Source organism: Orbicella faveolata, unplaced genomic scaffold, assembly GCF_042242905.1.
Source record: "Orbicella faveolata isolate gen_17 unplaced genomic scaffold, um_ofav_v1 contig_24, whole genome shotgun sequence".
NCBI classification, from domain to species: Eukaryota; Metazoa; Cnidaria; class Anthozoa; order Scleractinia; family Merulinidae; genus Orbicella; species Orbicella faveolata.
In genome coordinates, this window is record NW_028301552.1 from 18,526,155 (window position 1) to 18,538,902 (window position 12,748).

The following is a 12,748-nucleotide window of genomic DNA, read 5'->3' on the forward strand; positions in this document are numbered from 1 at the left end:
CAGCTATCTGATTTCCTCTACACACAAAGCACGACTGTTGTAGTGAAGATTTGGAAACTGCACGATGGCGGATTTCACCGTCCTATTAATGTGCGTTTCAGCGTTTTTCATCTTTGAAAATTCACTTGGAATGCCGAGCAGCAAGGCCAGACTAAAGGTGAGTAGGAACTGCGACGTGTAGAAGCCGCGGTCACTATTGTTGTCTTTGTATGCCACATAAATAAAGTAAATAACGATGTGGACTGTGGTAGATTTGCCTTTTTTAAAGTTACCACTATAGAGTACAAGTTAAGGTAAGGTTAACTCTGAGTTCAAGCCTAATAGCCCATCGGCCGGCGCTTACTTCTGGTATGGCTAGAAGTCTGATCAGAGAGACATACACACTATTAGAATACTTACTCTTCCTCCCTCCGTTGTAGGAATTAAATAAATGAGAATCACCCCACCCCCCCCCCCCCCCCTCCCCTCAAAAAAAATTATGGCGCTACGAATACTATTTGTACAGTTTGTTCTTCGAAATGGCAGGCTACGAGTGATTCGGCTTTTATTACCCTTATACTGACTGAATAGGGACAGAATGGCCTTAAAAACATTAAACCACGTAGAACATAGTTCCTACTTTGCTTACCATAGTTTATGAGTTTATGACAAAATGAAGAATTGACAGTACTCTGTAAATTTTTTTTTCCGTTTGTTTTTTAAAATCTCAATTGTGGTAGTTTGTCCACCCCACATGACTCGCGGTTCTTCATTGTTTATCATTCGTTTCACGTTACTACATGAGAGATTCCGGCCGGGAAATGGGAAAGCGAGCATATTCCTTTTTCGCTGTTGTATTTCGTTACTGTAGTAAAACTTTTACTAGTATGAAATACCCGACATAGTCAATCGAACGTTCGCAAATCGAACTCAGTCGAACTCAATCCGTATTGAGTTCCATTGAGCTCGGCAATCGAAGCAATTCCATTTCACCTTTTCGGCGTTTGAGTTCACCTGTAGTGTCACGTGACTTAGAATGTAATTAAACCGGGAAAGTTTGGACATTCAAGTCAACCACGTGTGCGATAAGTAGTGTTCTGACAGTATGGTCACGACTAAAAGGTGTGCTTTTGGTACATGTAAAAACGATTCCCGATACCCTGAATCGTGGAAAAGAAACCCAAACGGCGATCCAGTGAAGTTCCTCCATTTTCCTGGCGCAGTTACAAAACGAGAGAAGGCAAAAGTGGATAAAAGCATGTCACCGCGGTGACTCGTTCGTGCGCACGAAAGACAGTTACATTTATAGTCTACATTTTGTCGGTGGAAATGGTCCAACAAAAGAGAATCCTGATCCTATATCTGCCCTTGCTAGGAAAGAAAGGGTAAGTTTATCTATTTGTACTTTTATAACACTGTTTGTCGCTTGAATTAATATTTTATACACTGCCTAGGTGTCGCGGCTGAATCGTAAACGAAAGGCATCTTCTGAGCGAGAGGCAGACAAGGCGAGAAGCAAGAAAATTTGTCTGGAACGATCACTGGCTAAAATCCTGCTGACGCTTAATCGCCATACTGGCAAATCTAAAGAAGAACGTTCCGCCGCCATGACTCTTTTAAATCTGACCTCAGAGCCAGTGGCGAGTTCAGGAGAGCCTGATGAGGAAAGCATGCAGGAATTCGAACCAGAAAATCTAGAACGAACCGACGAGTTTCTTGAACCGATCGAGTCTCAAATCAACACAAAGACTGATGAAAAAGTACTAAACGATTGCAGCACGCAAATTAGAGAAACATTATTAAAAACTGAGTATATATTTTCCTCGCTGTTTGCACTTTTCATTTTCATAACAAGTTGTAATCTAATTTAAACTAAACTCATACATGTAGTTCTAGTCTTTATACATTCTCTTATTAAATCAGACTTCAGGTAGGGACGAGCTGATGAAGACTTCATTTATGGAGAAAGTAATGGACCCAGAGAAAACCTACCAATACACAGGTACACAATTATTTTGTAAACAAGTCACAATCAAGCGCACTTGAGTTAAGCATCTATACTCCTAGCCTTTGTATGGTATAGTGCGTAGAGCTCAATCATTTTGTCACTTGACTTTTTTTTTTTTTTTTTTTTTTCATGCATATATTTTTACTGATATTATAGGTATGACAAAAGAATGCCTTGAGCTCATTTACAGTGAAATTAAAGAAAAGAGTCAACGCATGAACATGTGGAAGGGTTCAAGAAAAACCAAGTTAGGAAAGATCCAGGACAAGTACTTGAAGGTTATTAGCTGGTTAATGTCATATACATGTATCTATATTCTCTGGTTACATGAACTGTTGAAGTAGGATTTTGCCATCATGTATTGTAACAGAAATGGCTCCTAACAAGATGTTGGGATTCAAACTAGTCTTTTGTACTCCTTATTTTAAAGAAAGTTAACAGTGTTACATATAGGTGTTATATAAGTAACACACATTTTTTTTTTTTAGAAAAGGCAAAAGCTGGCCAAGTTGTCAACCAAAGAACAATTTGTCTTTGCTCTAGTGAGACTTAGAAGATATCCAAGTTTGGAAATGCTTTGTGATGTATTTGGCATTACCACAGGAACTGGAAGCAAAATATTTAAAAAGGAATTGAGTTTTCTTTTACCCTTCTCAACTAAAGAGGAATTAATTGGGGTGCCTAAACCAAATTGCTTAAAAAAGAAGTCTTTAAATAATTTAAGCGCAATAATAGGTTGCACTGAATTCTATGTTGAAAAACCTTGTAAGCCATCCAGCCAAAGATCTACCTACAGTCAATACAAGTCTGCAAACACATTTAAGTTACTTATTTCAATGTCTCCTATTTTGCATTTCAACTTTGTGTCAAAATTATACAGTGGAAGTATCAGTGACAAGGAGATTGTGAATGTTAGTGGTTTTCTAGAAAAATTACAGCCAGGCGATGTTGTAATGGCTGATAAAGGCTTTAACATACAGGATTATCTAGCAGTACATGAAACTGTACTAATTGTACCGCCAATCATGCAGAAAAATAATATTTCTGCACGAGCATCAACTGCTACAAGACGAGTGGCAGCTGCAAGGGTTCATATTGAACGTATGATAAAACGACTGAAATCTTTTAATTTTTTTAGGGGAGTTATTCCACTTACATGTAAGCCATCCATTGGCTCTGCTGTAACTGTCTGTCCAATAATAGTAAATTTGCAGCCATCAATCATAAAAGCATGTTGAACAAAAGACAAGTAGATCACTACTGCACTGCCTGTGCATCAACTATATGCTAATTTTGTTAACAGCCACAATTGCCTTTCTTAGTTATTTACAAATAAAGCCTCTAAACAAGCCCTGGTCAATGTTCTCTTGGTTTCAGCATCTTTGGGATCAAACCACTGATGTTCAGCATTGACATATTCATTTGGATCACTTTCATACTCCTTTAGATCCTATGGAATAATACAACATGAATCCCATTACTTCAATCTGTGAAAACATTATCAAAAGAACTGGGATTTATAAAACACAGAATTTTAATCTTTTTTGATATTATTTGCTAAATCTGTAGGGTGATTTAATTGCATGCTGTAACCATGATACCCACATTTACCTTTAAAAAATGGTCAATATACATGAACATGTGAAATCCACAGTTGTTGCTTCCTCTCAACTGTTGTGGTACCTGAAAAATCACAAAATTATCAGAAAATTATCGATAGAATGTTCTTAACACCATTGGGCTTTTTGGTATTAGCTTGCAATACTTGATGGACATGTCAATGATGGTTACATGTAAATGTCATTACAGTAGTGGACAACCCCGGCCCATATCGTTACTGCATGTACACAGGTAGGTTACCTTAAGCACATGATTTGCCTGCTGGCTTGTCCTGGAGGGAATAACACTGGCCACACATAGATGATCCAAGAAGCTAATCAAAAAAAAATATTTTTACTAAGTACAAAAAGGAATTTACTACCATTCTAGCAAATAAAAGAACATTGCTAAAAGTTGTTTGGTGCTACTGCATTTATACATAAGAGTAATACCTGTTGATATTGTGTATTTCTTCATGCCTTATTCTAATGTTCCATGTCAATGAGTGCAGTATCAGAAAGTGCCTAGTAAAAATAGAAGGCATTTTGATACAATTGTTATATACATTCAGTGTACAAGAAACACTTCTCTAAGTAGTGTGCGTAGTAATGGACTTTATAACCAGGATGCTATCTACTAAACAATTAACATGTTCAAACTCAAACTCTAATTGCACTGTCTTAAACAATTAAGGCTTACCATGGGGTTAAGACAACCAAGAGCCAATGTAAGCTGGAAAAAAAAAAAATAGAAAGAAGATTGATCTCTTCTGAATATTAGACTATTTTATTTCATATAACATTTTGTATCACACTGTATTCATTGTCTCTGACCTTCTGTTGATTGGAATGAACACACATTCACTGTTCAGCAGGTTTCTCTTAAAAAAAAAAACAACTTATCTGCAGATGTTAGCCGAACCATTCTGAAAGCAATGAAAAATTAGATGTCACCTCAAACAGTAAATGCCTGTAAAATAACAGACATTATTAATATTGCTGCTTAGTAAATAGCATGTGTATGTATATATTACATGTGCAGTTAAATTCTCAAACCAATTGTCAATTATGTATGCATACAACCTTTAACTAATTGAACTTTGAGTATATTTTAAATCTGTACCTTGAGGATGTTTAACACATAAAGTGGTATAGAAAAAGGTACTGACAATGGGATATATGCATTGGGGTAGTTGCCTGAAACTACAATACAAAATCATATAATAAACCTTTGTCATGGCAATTGGCCCTGAGGCACAAAGTGACAATAAAAAATGTAGCTATATGCTACAAGCAACCAGAAATACATACAGCGTAATCAAACCATACTCACTTGAACAGAAACAAAACTATTGTGTCAGTGATCATTTCCTTTGGTTGGACAGTTTGCACATCTGCCTTGTAGATTTGAAGTCGAGAAAGTTCAACGCTGTCTGGAGGCATGGAAGGGGTATTGTACTGTGATAAATCAATAACCTCGTGAACAGCTGTCTGCTTGGAACAGCTAGCACTGGTGCCTTGGAAAGTGCTGGTATCTGCTTCATGGCCAGTCACTTGTGAACTACTGTTAACCTCTGAATAACAGCTGGGCTGCTGAGCAGAGATGATGGTCTGTTGTGAACATCTAGTATCTTGAGAGGAGCATTCCTCCTGTGCATGTGATGAATCTAAAAAAAATAAAAGGAAAGCTATTCTTACCACAATGCATGAACTTCCAAACATAAAACAACTATGACATGACAGAACAAATTGATTACACAAATTATTGTTTAAGTACCTCTAAAGTTTACTATACATTGTCTTGTTGAATTGATCAGTGTTTGTGACTAGAACATACGGATAGTTGCATTTGAAAAATAGAGAAAAGTCTATATATATACCTTGAAATACTGTCCTGGAAATTTCAGCCATCATAAAGGGTAAGACCAGACTGTTCCAAAACTTTTCCAGTTTTGCACATACATTAAACATGAAGCTTGGGTTGTAGGGCACCTCAACAGTGAAGATTCCTTTTGTGGTTCACACAACCAAGACATTGAAGGTCAGCTCACTGACAAACATCTGAAGCTGAAGTTTGAAGCAGTACCGTGAAGTAGGCTCCAAAGCAAACTCTTTTCCATTTATGATCCCACCAATTTCTGGGGTTAGGAAAGCTTCTTTTGGGTGCAGATCTCTGTGTTTCCAGGGGCATTTATATTCTACAACTTTGTTTGGACAACCATCAGAACACTGACATTGCTGAATATTATCCAGACTAGCACCAAGAAAAGGTTTCGACTTTGAAATAAGAAAGCGTTTCGAGACCGGTTCCAGTTTGTGGTGGGTATGGCTAGCAACACGCTGCGAGCACTCTCTTCATGGAATAGCCCCCACTCCCTGGCATTTTGTGGTTCTATTTCCTGTTGCTGGGAATGCATGTGCGGTCTCTTGGCCAATGCAATATCTTCTACCAATTTGGTGACATTTTCTTCTTTATTCTTGTCAAGTGTCGCCTACCTGGTGAAGACCCTTTTGTACTTTGAAGCTGTTATGAAGCCTGCCTTGTGTAAATACCAGTCCTCACATTGCCATTGCTTTGAAGTGGTGCTGTCAACATGCTCCCTTTCTGCATCACTGAAGGACAACAAACTCACAACTTCTTCAGTTGAAATGTTGGAATGATTTCTCATGACCTATGTTAATTTAGACTTCATAATACCAGTCTCAGCCTTGTTATCAGTTGATTCGGCAGGTTCCTCGTCGAGACCGGTGTCTGCTTTCGGACTACAATAAAGATTTTTGAACAAGGGCAAGGTAACCGGTGTATCACTTTTTAATTGGCACATCTTTTGGGTAAATCGTCTTAGGTACTTGTCATCTGGTGGATTAGTGTCTTCAGGAGCACGGACATCTTTTTCAGTATTTTGGGAGAACGTGTGTTTGCGTTTTCTTTTTTTTGTGGGAGGGCTTTTTACCTTTTTTGATAACCAAATCTTTTACTTCGCACGCTTGGGTATTTGCTCTCGGTCTTTTAACCCAGACGCATGGGGCACTGGTTACACTGTCTTTGCCTCGAGAGTTTAATAAGTCGTCCAGGGCATACATGGCGGCCGCAATGTGCTTGCATCCCCCATCTCTACCACCTTTACACTTGCATCGTGCCTGAAGAACGCTGCCTCGGTTTGTGCCTCTACCCTCGAGAATAAACCAGAGATCGTAGTGCTCCTTTCCGTCATCCGTTTTGATTTTCATGAAGGACCGCACTTTGGCTACATATACATGAACACCCTCTTGATTCAACTGAGAAGTTAATAAAGATTCTCCGTAACCATCATCGAATAAACGATAATCTTCAAATGACTTGTAAGCGGCGAGTCCTTGTTTGTCGTAATCGGTGGAGTGGTAAATCAAGTAGTTGAAAGGTCTTAAAAATGTCGTACAACCCAAACGGCGGCTACGAGTTGAAGTTGTTCACGGTCTTCGGGGAAAATGGATTGGGAATTAGCATGTCATGAATTATTAATTTGTCAGCATCAGTGGTTTGATCTTTTTCGAAGTTTGGATCCACTGGCAAAACCATTCTTTCCACTGCGGAAGCGTTTTCCACGAGCGAAGTTTTCAAATAACCGCTTACTGAAACGCCACGTTCCTGCAAATATTTTTTAAGTTCTGCCACATTCATGGCGTTGAAGTCGCTTTTATTCTTTTTTTCTGCCATTTTGAAGCTGAAACTATTCTACGTTCAAAGACTTAAGGCAGAGGGAAAATTATATTAGTAGTAACAGGAAGTTGACGAAGTTGAAAACTTCGTACACGTGTAGTGCGTGGTTGACTAGAATGTCCGAACTTTCCCGCTTTGTTTACATCATAAATCACGTGACACTACACGTGAAATCTAACGCCGAAAAGGTGAATCGAACTCAATTGAACAAATCGAACCCAACTCAATCCACTAGATTCTGTGATTGCGTTCGGTGATTGAAATCACTTCAACAAAGATAATGTTATGTGGTCTCAAAAACACGAAAAACACTTGTTCTACCCAAGAAAGTCGAGCCTCGAAAAACTTGTTATTGATTTTCAACAACAGTTTCACAAAACTCAAGAGTTCGGAAATCAAACGTTCGATTGAGTTCGATTGTCTAATTATAGGGGTGGCGAATGGTAAATGCGAGACGAGGGGACGAGATTAGCGTTTTTCTTTACGAGCCCGAGACATTTTGATTTCTCTAATTGCGAGACCGAGACTTTAAAGTGTTTTAAAGACGTTCAGGTTCTAAGATGTTGTGATGTCATTTAACTTTATAAAAAATATATAACAACAATAAATCGGTACTTCGCGACTTTCTTAGCTTTGAAAAAAATCGAGACAGCGAGACAGCTTTGTGAGAAAAATCGAGACTGCGAGACACGTGAAATTCGGCGAAAATTTTGCGAGACCCATGGTTTTTGAAGGACCATTCGCCACCGCTAATTGTTTTGTGTGAGTTCGATTTCGATCGATTGCCGAACTCAGTCCATAGATTTAGTTGGATAGAGTTCGGTTGAAATTCAGCTCGATTGGGTTCGATTGACTATGCCGGGTGAATATGAACTTATGGACCTCCGATTCGAGTGGCTTTTTAACTCATGTGTCGCTTCTTACATTTTATCAGCGGCAGGCCTCACAAAGTTCCGCTTTAGGGGCTCTGATGTCGTTTTCCGTTAAACTCTCCGACATGGAACGTCAAATCACCTCTTTCGAAAGGAAGATACAGAGACAGACAGCCGAGATCGACCAGCTGTCAGCCAAGCTTGATTCCAAAGCTGAACGATCGCAGTTTCAGAACTTAGAGACTTTGCTAAACAGTAAGATGGTCAACCTTAAAGACGAGATCTACACAAAGGACCTTGTGATAAAGAGATATAGGGACAAGCTCAGACAGCTGGAGGCTGAGGTCACGGTAAGTGGACTGGTACATGAAGTTCCTTCTCAGCCTTCGCTGGTAGTTGTGCTGTCAATTTGTTTAGGCTTGCGCTGCGCACCCGGAGGGGGCGGGGGGTGGGGGTACTCGAAGACATCGAATGTAGTTTTAGGCACGGCAAGTTTCAAAACGTAGCAAACTAGCAAGAACACTGAAGGGAAGGAAAGTCGAATTTCTTTTTACACAATCATTGTTGAGGAAACAGTAACGGGAACAGTGACCGTTTATTGCCCATTCAGTGTTTCCGTTGAAGTTCTCGTAAAGTTTCCGATTTTTATCATGCATGCCAATAGTGCGAGTATTTAAAAAAGTGTTACGCCATCACGGCACATTTTCACAGCAACTCCGGGTCGACTGTTTCGGCACTTACTGGCTACCTGTTATAACTTTCTTTTGTCCATTAGAACATCGACGACGAATACTCCAACCTCAATGGTAACACCATGGAAGTGCTGGACAGATTTGAAAACCTTGCCCTTCACTGCACGAACCAGAGAACTGGCTGGGCTCCGAAAGCCAACGGTGCGATCCAGTATCTTGATCGTCAGTGGGTACGCTGCAATCCAGGCGAGTTTCTGCAGAGCTTTTTGTTGAAATTGGCCAGCAATTATGAAGAAGACATGGTTAAATATGTGTATCGGTGCTGTAGAATCAACATCTAAGATGGTGAAGGACGTTACGCATTTTTTGTTTGTTTGTTTGTTTGTTTGTTTTTGTTGAAAAAAACTGTATTAAATAGATGATATTCGAGATGAAGTCGCCATAATTGTTTTCAGTTATAATTCAACTTAGCCATGCCGCATGTTCTGTATGTAGTTGTAAGCACATGACAAGTCCGTTATATGAGCGACAAACTGATGTCAAAGTGTTTGCTGGTATCATGCCGTGGAACACTTTGTAAGCAAAGTGAATTACTGTAAAACAATTCTCACCATTTCATAGCTTTTTACTGTTGTAATTACCTCTCTTTTTAAGAGAAAATAACATTAAAAATATACATATACAAATATAGTATCTCTTTTGTACAGTTGTCAAGGAAAAAACAAATAAGATCAGAATATAAAAGAGATAATAGTGATAAAAATACTCTACTATGTTAGAAACAATCGACCACTTGTGATGGTCGATAAAAAGTAAAATAAGATATGTCGTTCAATTTACAGTGTGGTAATTTTTTTGACGCGTGGTTAATCCCCATAAGAGTCACAACACGTCAGTGTCAGAGTCAGTGGGTGTCACGCATCACGCTCTTTTTCGTCGTTTACGTGACCGTTGTCATCATTTTCGGCACTGACGTTACTTGCAGTTTCAATGGCAGGTGTCACGGGTTCGGAAGGCGTCTTTGACATCCACTGTTTTCTCAAGAATTCGACCTCTTGACAAAGAATTTTCCTTTCTTTCATCAAGTTGTTTCTTGAGGCCAACAACTGGCACATCTGTTCAAGAAACAAAATCAAACTGATATACAAGTGAAAGATTACATGACGACCCAGCTTTCTCACTCAAGTGACGTTGCATGTCGTCATGGAGAAACCAATGCTACCATTCCTATACGTGTAGCATTGTGAAAAAGGTGACTGTGTCTTCAAATCACGCACTAAAAATGGTTGTTCCATCTCAAAATTCATATTTTTGAGATGAATAAGTCGAAGGATCGAGTGTCGTTATCAGTTTGGTATTGTCAGCCTGCAAGTAAGCAACCATATACAGACTTGCTCATCGGCTAACTAGTGCATTTTGCTTTCCTGGGCGACAACTTCAAAGACACTCAAGGGTGGTTAGGAGAACTCGACGAAATATCACGGGGGTGGGGAAAGGTAACCTCTCATGGGCTGTCTGCGATGGAAGTTGCATCATCCCTTCTGCGGGAGGGGGAGGGCAACACTAACTAACCGCTTATAAATAAATCTACGCCTTGATGAAGTGAATAAGGCGGGGGTGGGGAAAGGTAACCTTTCACGGGCTGTCTACGATGGAAGTTGCATCATCCCTTCTGCGGGAGGGGGAGGGCAACACTAGTTAACCGCTTATAAATAAAGCTACGCCGTGATGAAGTGAATAAGGCCCGTATTACCTGGTCGACTTGCTTACGGGCGTTCTCGTCGCTATGTTTGAGTCTTGATGATATTTCGTGTAAGTGTTTGTCCTTTTTCGCGCTCTCTGCCTCAAGGGCCCGTCTTTGCGCCATGGATTCCTCTAATTTTTTCTTCATTTTGTTGCATTCGTGGTTGGCGTCTCTAAATTTCGACAAAAAGAAAAAGAATCTTTAATCTTCCCAGGGTGGTCGCTACGATAGAGCGTTATCTCCGAGGCAATATTCACAGCGGTTTAGATGAAAAAATTATGTTATTCACAACAGGTGGATTAAAGGTAAATGGTACCTTACTTTGTACCTGGCACTCTGTGAGGAGACAGGGGCCGGAAGAGGGAAAAAATATATGCGGTGAAGACCAAGTGTATCTAAGCGTGGCTTAAGGTTGGCAATATCTATTGGGTTTTTTAACTGTAAATGCCGTATTTGTTTGTTTGCTTATTTATGGTAACTGGTAACCGGTAATTGGTAACTATGAACCTGGTAGACATGTTCAATTAGAAAGGGTTTGTCTAGGGAAGTTCATAAATCAAGTCAACAAAAACAGAGGATAGGAACTCAGATATTAGATTGAAATGTTCAAAACCAAATTAAGCAAATATCCTATCTTTCTTTGGTAAACCCCTGGACTAAAGTTTAATTTACAGCTCTAGGTGTGCGGTTTTCCAGCCATATATGAACTTGATCTTAACATTGCGAGAATAACGTTGAAAATTGAAGAGATCGTAAATCACATCTCTTAGAGGGGAGGGGAAGGAAGGGGAGGGAAGGGGAGGGTAGGGGAGGGAAAGGGAGGGTAGGGAAGGGAAGGGGAGCGGATGGGTGTGGTTTTATTCTTTTTCATCGCTTTATTCCTCCAGTAGCCAGATCTTTGCAAGGTTTTCCGGTGTCAGATGTCATACAAACTGACTCAATATTGATCCTGTAATGGCGCCTTGTGGCGCATGGCACTCTGTTCTTACAGCACGACGGGATCATCCGTAAACAATACCTTAACCAGTATAACCATGCCTTGGTAGTATGTATGTACATGAGTACAATATTATATCTTCACAAGTTACCCCAGTGAAGTCTACCTTGATTTTTCAGCAGAATCTTGCAGCTGTTGAGTTAGTTTTTTGCATTCGTCCTTCATCCGGTTGCACACTTGAATTTCTGCTTCCAGCATCTGTTGCAGTTCAGTTCTGAGCTGGGCTTTAGGAGCATAAGAACACAGTCGTATGACAAATTGTGAATGTATTTAAGGTGGCTCCATAGGGTAATCATTTATGACGTTGCGCGCGCAAGTGTTATGTTTTGAATGCTGTTTTTGCATTCGCTTTTACACCTAGTCCTCTCAAACTTACTACATGTAATAAGCAATGATTAAATAGTGTTTTGCTATCATCTGTTAAAATTTTGGGATTTAGTCTTAGATAATAAATGCCTCCTAAAAATGTGTTTTTTACTGTTTTTATGGTTTATTTGTGATTTTCATGAATTTCCTTCGGTGAAATCTTCCAAAATTTTTACATCACATCGCTTCCAGCGGGATACGAATTTTAAACACGAAAAAATTAGGGGTTGTGAAAGCAGTTTTTTCGACATTTTCAAATTTGTCTTTTATACCGCTGCAAAAAAACTGGTCTTATAGATTTCCCTGAAAAAACGAGCTCCGACTAAAGTAAAATATTTTCTACCAATCTGCCAAATTTTACGGAATTTCACCGAAGGAAACGCGAGAAAATTCACTGTCAGTTTTGCTTTTTGTGCTCGTGTTGACGTAATAAAATATCGAAAAACACTGACGTTTTCCTTTGAGCGCGCGCAGATTACTTTCTCAGCGCTCGCACGATCGTAAAACCATAGGGAGCCACCTTAAGGTGGCCGAACACAGTTTTCCCGCTTGCTTTTGCTGATACAATTCAGTGCGCGCACAAGGATTGCAAAAAACAAACATGCCGTCAATAGAGCGATCATTTTATTTACTCAACACCCACACTATCTATGCTATTTTTCTCTATAATTGAACGCAGTGTACTGATGGCTTTAGTCTTTTATTACAAAGATATGTTAGAAAAGGTAACGCTGCAAAGAACCCAGCAATTATCAGCTTTTTCTTTGTTACCGAAAGAACCCAGTTAAATGC

At 39.5% G+C, this 12,748-nt stretch overlaps 4 protein-coding genes and 1 pseudogene across 5 annotated transcripts in view; 2 read left to right on the forward strand and 3 right to left on the reverse strand.

Annotated features, from left to right (window-relative positions):
• On the forward strand, positions 1-9,535 carry LOC149110738 (uncharacterized). The gene is made up of 3 exons (XM_089291243.1): positions 1-157; positions 8,220-8,507; positions 8,933-9,535. Exons 1-3 carry the CDS (start codon positions 65-67, stop codon positions 9,188-9,190), a joined length of 639 nt encoding a protein of 212 aa, XP_089147369.1. The 5' UTR covers positions 1-64; the 3' UTR covers positions 9,191-9,535.
• On the reverse strand, positions 1,765-5,584 carry LOC110057423 (uncharacterized). Its single transcript, XM_089291226.1, has 7 exons — positions 5,466-5,584; positions 4,919-5,252; positions 4,286-4,318; positions 4,039-4,110; positions 3,848-3,920; positions 3,599-3,670; positions 1,765-3,437 (listed from the first exon to the last, which is right to left on the reverse strand). Exons 1-7 carry the CDS (start codon positions 5,554-5,556, stop codon positions 3,306-3,308), a joined length of 807 nt encoding a protein of 268 aa, XP_089147352.1. The 5' UTR covers positions 5,557-5,584; the 3' UTR covers positions 1,765-3,305.
• On the forward strand, positions 1,864-3,336 carry LOC110057381 (uncharacterized). Its single transcript, XM_089291218.1, has 3 exons — positions 1,864-1,981; positions 2,144-2,265; positions 2,476-3,336. Exons 1-3 carry the CDS (start codon positions 1,924-1,926, stop codon positions 3,223-3,225), a joined length of 930 nt encoding a protein of 309 aa, XP_089147344.1. The 5' UTR covers positions 1,864-1,923; the 3' UTR covers positions 3,226-3,336.
• LOC149110739 (uncharacterized) lies at positions 5,605-7,282 on the reverse strand (annotated as a pseudogene).
• Positions 9,454-12,748, reverse strand: part of LOC110057377 (serologically defined colon cancer antigen 8 homolog) — a 25,188-nt gene continuing 21,893 nt past the window's right edge. For both annotated transcript variants that reach the window (XM_020763963.2, XM_089291156.1), the window contains exons 19-21: positions 11,697-11,814; positions 10,603-10,765; positions 9,454-9,964 (exon numbers count right to left, since the gene is read on the reverse strand). In XM_020763963.2, the coding sequence (XP_020619622.2) occupies positions 9,764-9,964; positions 10,603-10,765; positions 11,697-11,814 (482 nt within the window). In that variant the 3' untranslated portion in view covers positions 9,454-9,763. The remainder of the gene's footprint in view (positions 9,965-10,602; positions 10,766-11,696; positions 11,815-12,748) is intronic.

What these genes read in the sequence shown, in the direction of transcription:
- LOC149110738 (XM_089291243.1), top strand. Translation starts at nt 65, where the DNA reads ATGGCGGATTTCACCGTCCTATTAATGTGCGTTTCAGCGTTTTTCATC. An exon ending in GCAGCAAGGCCAGACTAAAG is followed by an intron (nt 158 to 8,219) that starts GTGAGTAGGAAC and finishes ACATTTTATCAG; the next exon opens with CGGCAGGCCTCACAAAGTTC. An exon ending in AGCTGGAGGCTGAGGTCACG is followed by an intron (nt 8,508 to 8,932) that starts GTAAGTGGACTG and finishes TTTGTCCATTAG; the next exon opens with AACATCGACGACGAATACTC.
- LOC110057381 (XM_089291218.1), top strand. Translation starts at nt 1,924, where the DNA reads ATGAAGACTTCATTTATGGAGAAAGTAATGGACCCAGAGAAAACCTAC. An exon ending in GAAAACCTACCAATACACAG is followed by an intron (nt 1,982 to 2,143) that starts GTACACAATTAT and finishes CTGATATTATAG; the next exon opens with GTATGACAAAAGAATGCCTT. An exon ending in TCCAGGACAAGTACTTGAAG is followed by an intron (nt 2,266 to 2,475) that starts GTTATTAGCTGG and finishes TTTTTTTTTTAG; the next exon opens with AAAAGGCAAAAGCTGGCCAA.
- LOC110057423 (XM_089291226.1), bottom strand. Translation starts at nt 5,556, where the DNA reads ATGTTTAATGTATGTGCAAAACTGGAAAAGTTTTGGAACAGTCTGGTC. An exon ending in TTCCAGGACAGTATTTCAAG is followed by an intron (nt 5,253 to 5,465) that starts GTATATATATAG and finishes TATTTTTTTTAG; the next exon opens with ATTCATCACATGCACAGGAG. An exon ending in ATAGTTTTGTTTCTGTTCAA is followed by an intron (nt 4,319 to 4,918) that starts GTGAGTATGGTT and finishes TTTTTTTTCCAG; the next exon opens with CTTACATTGGCTCTTGGTTG.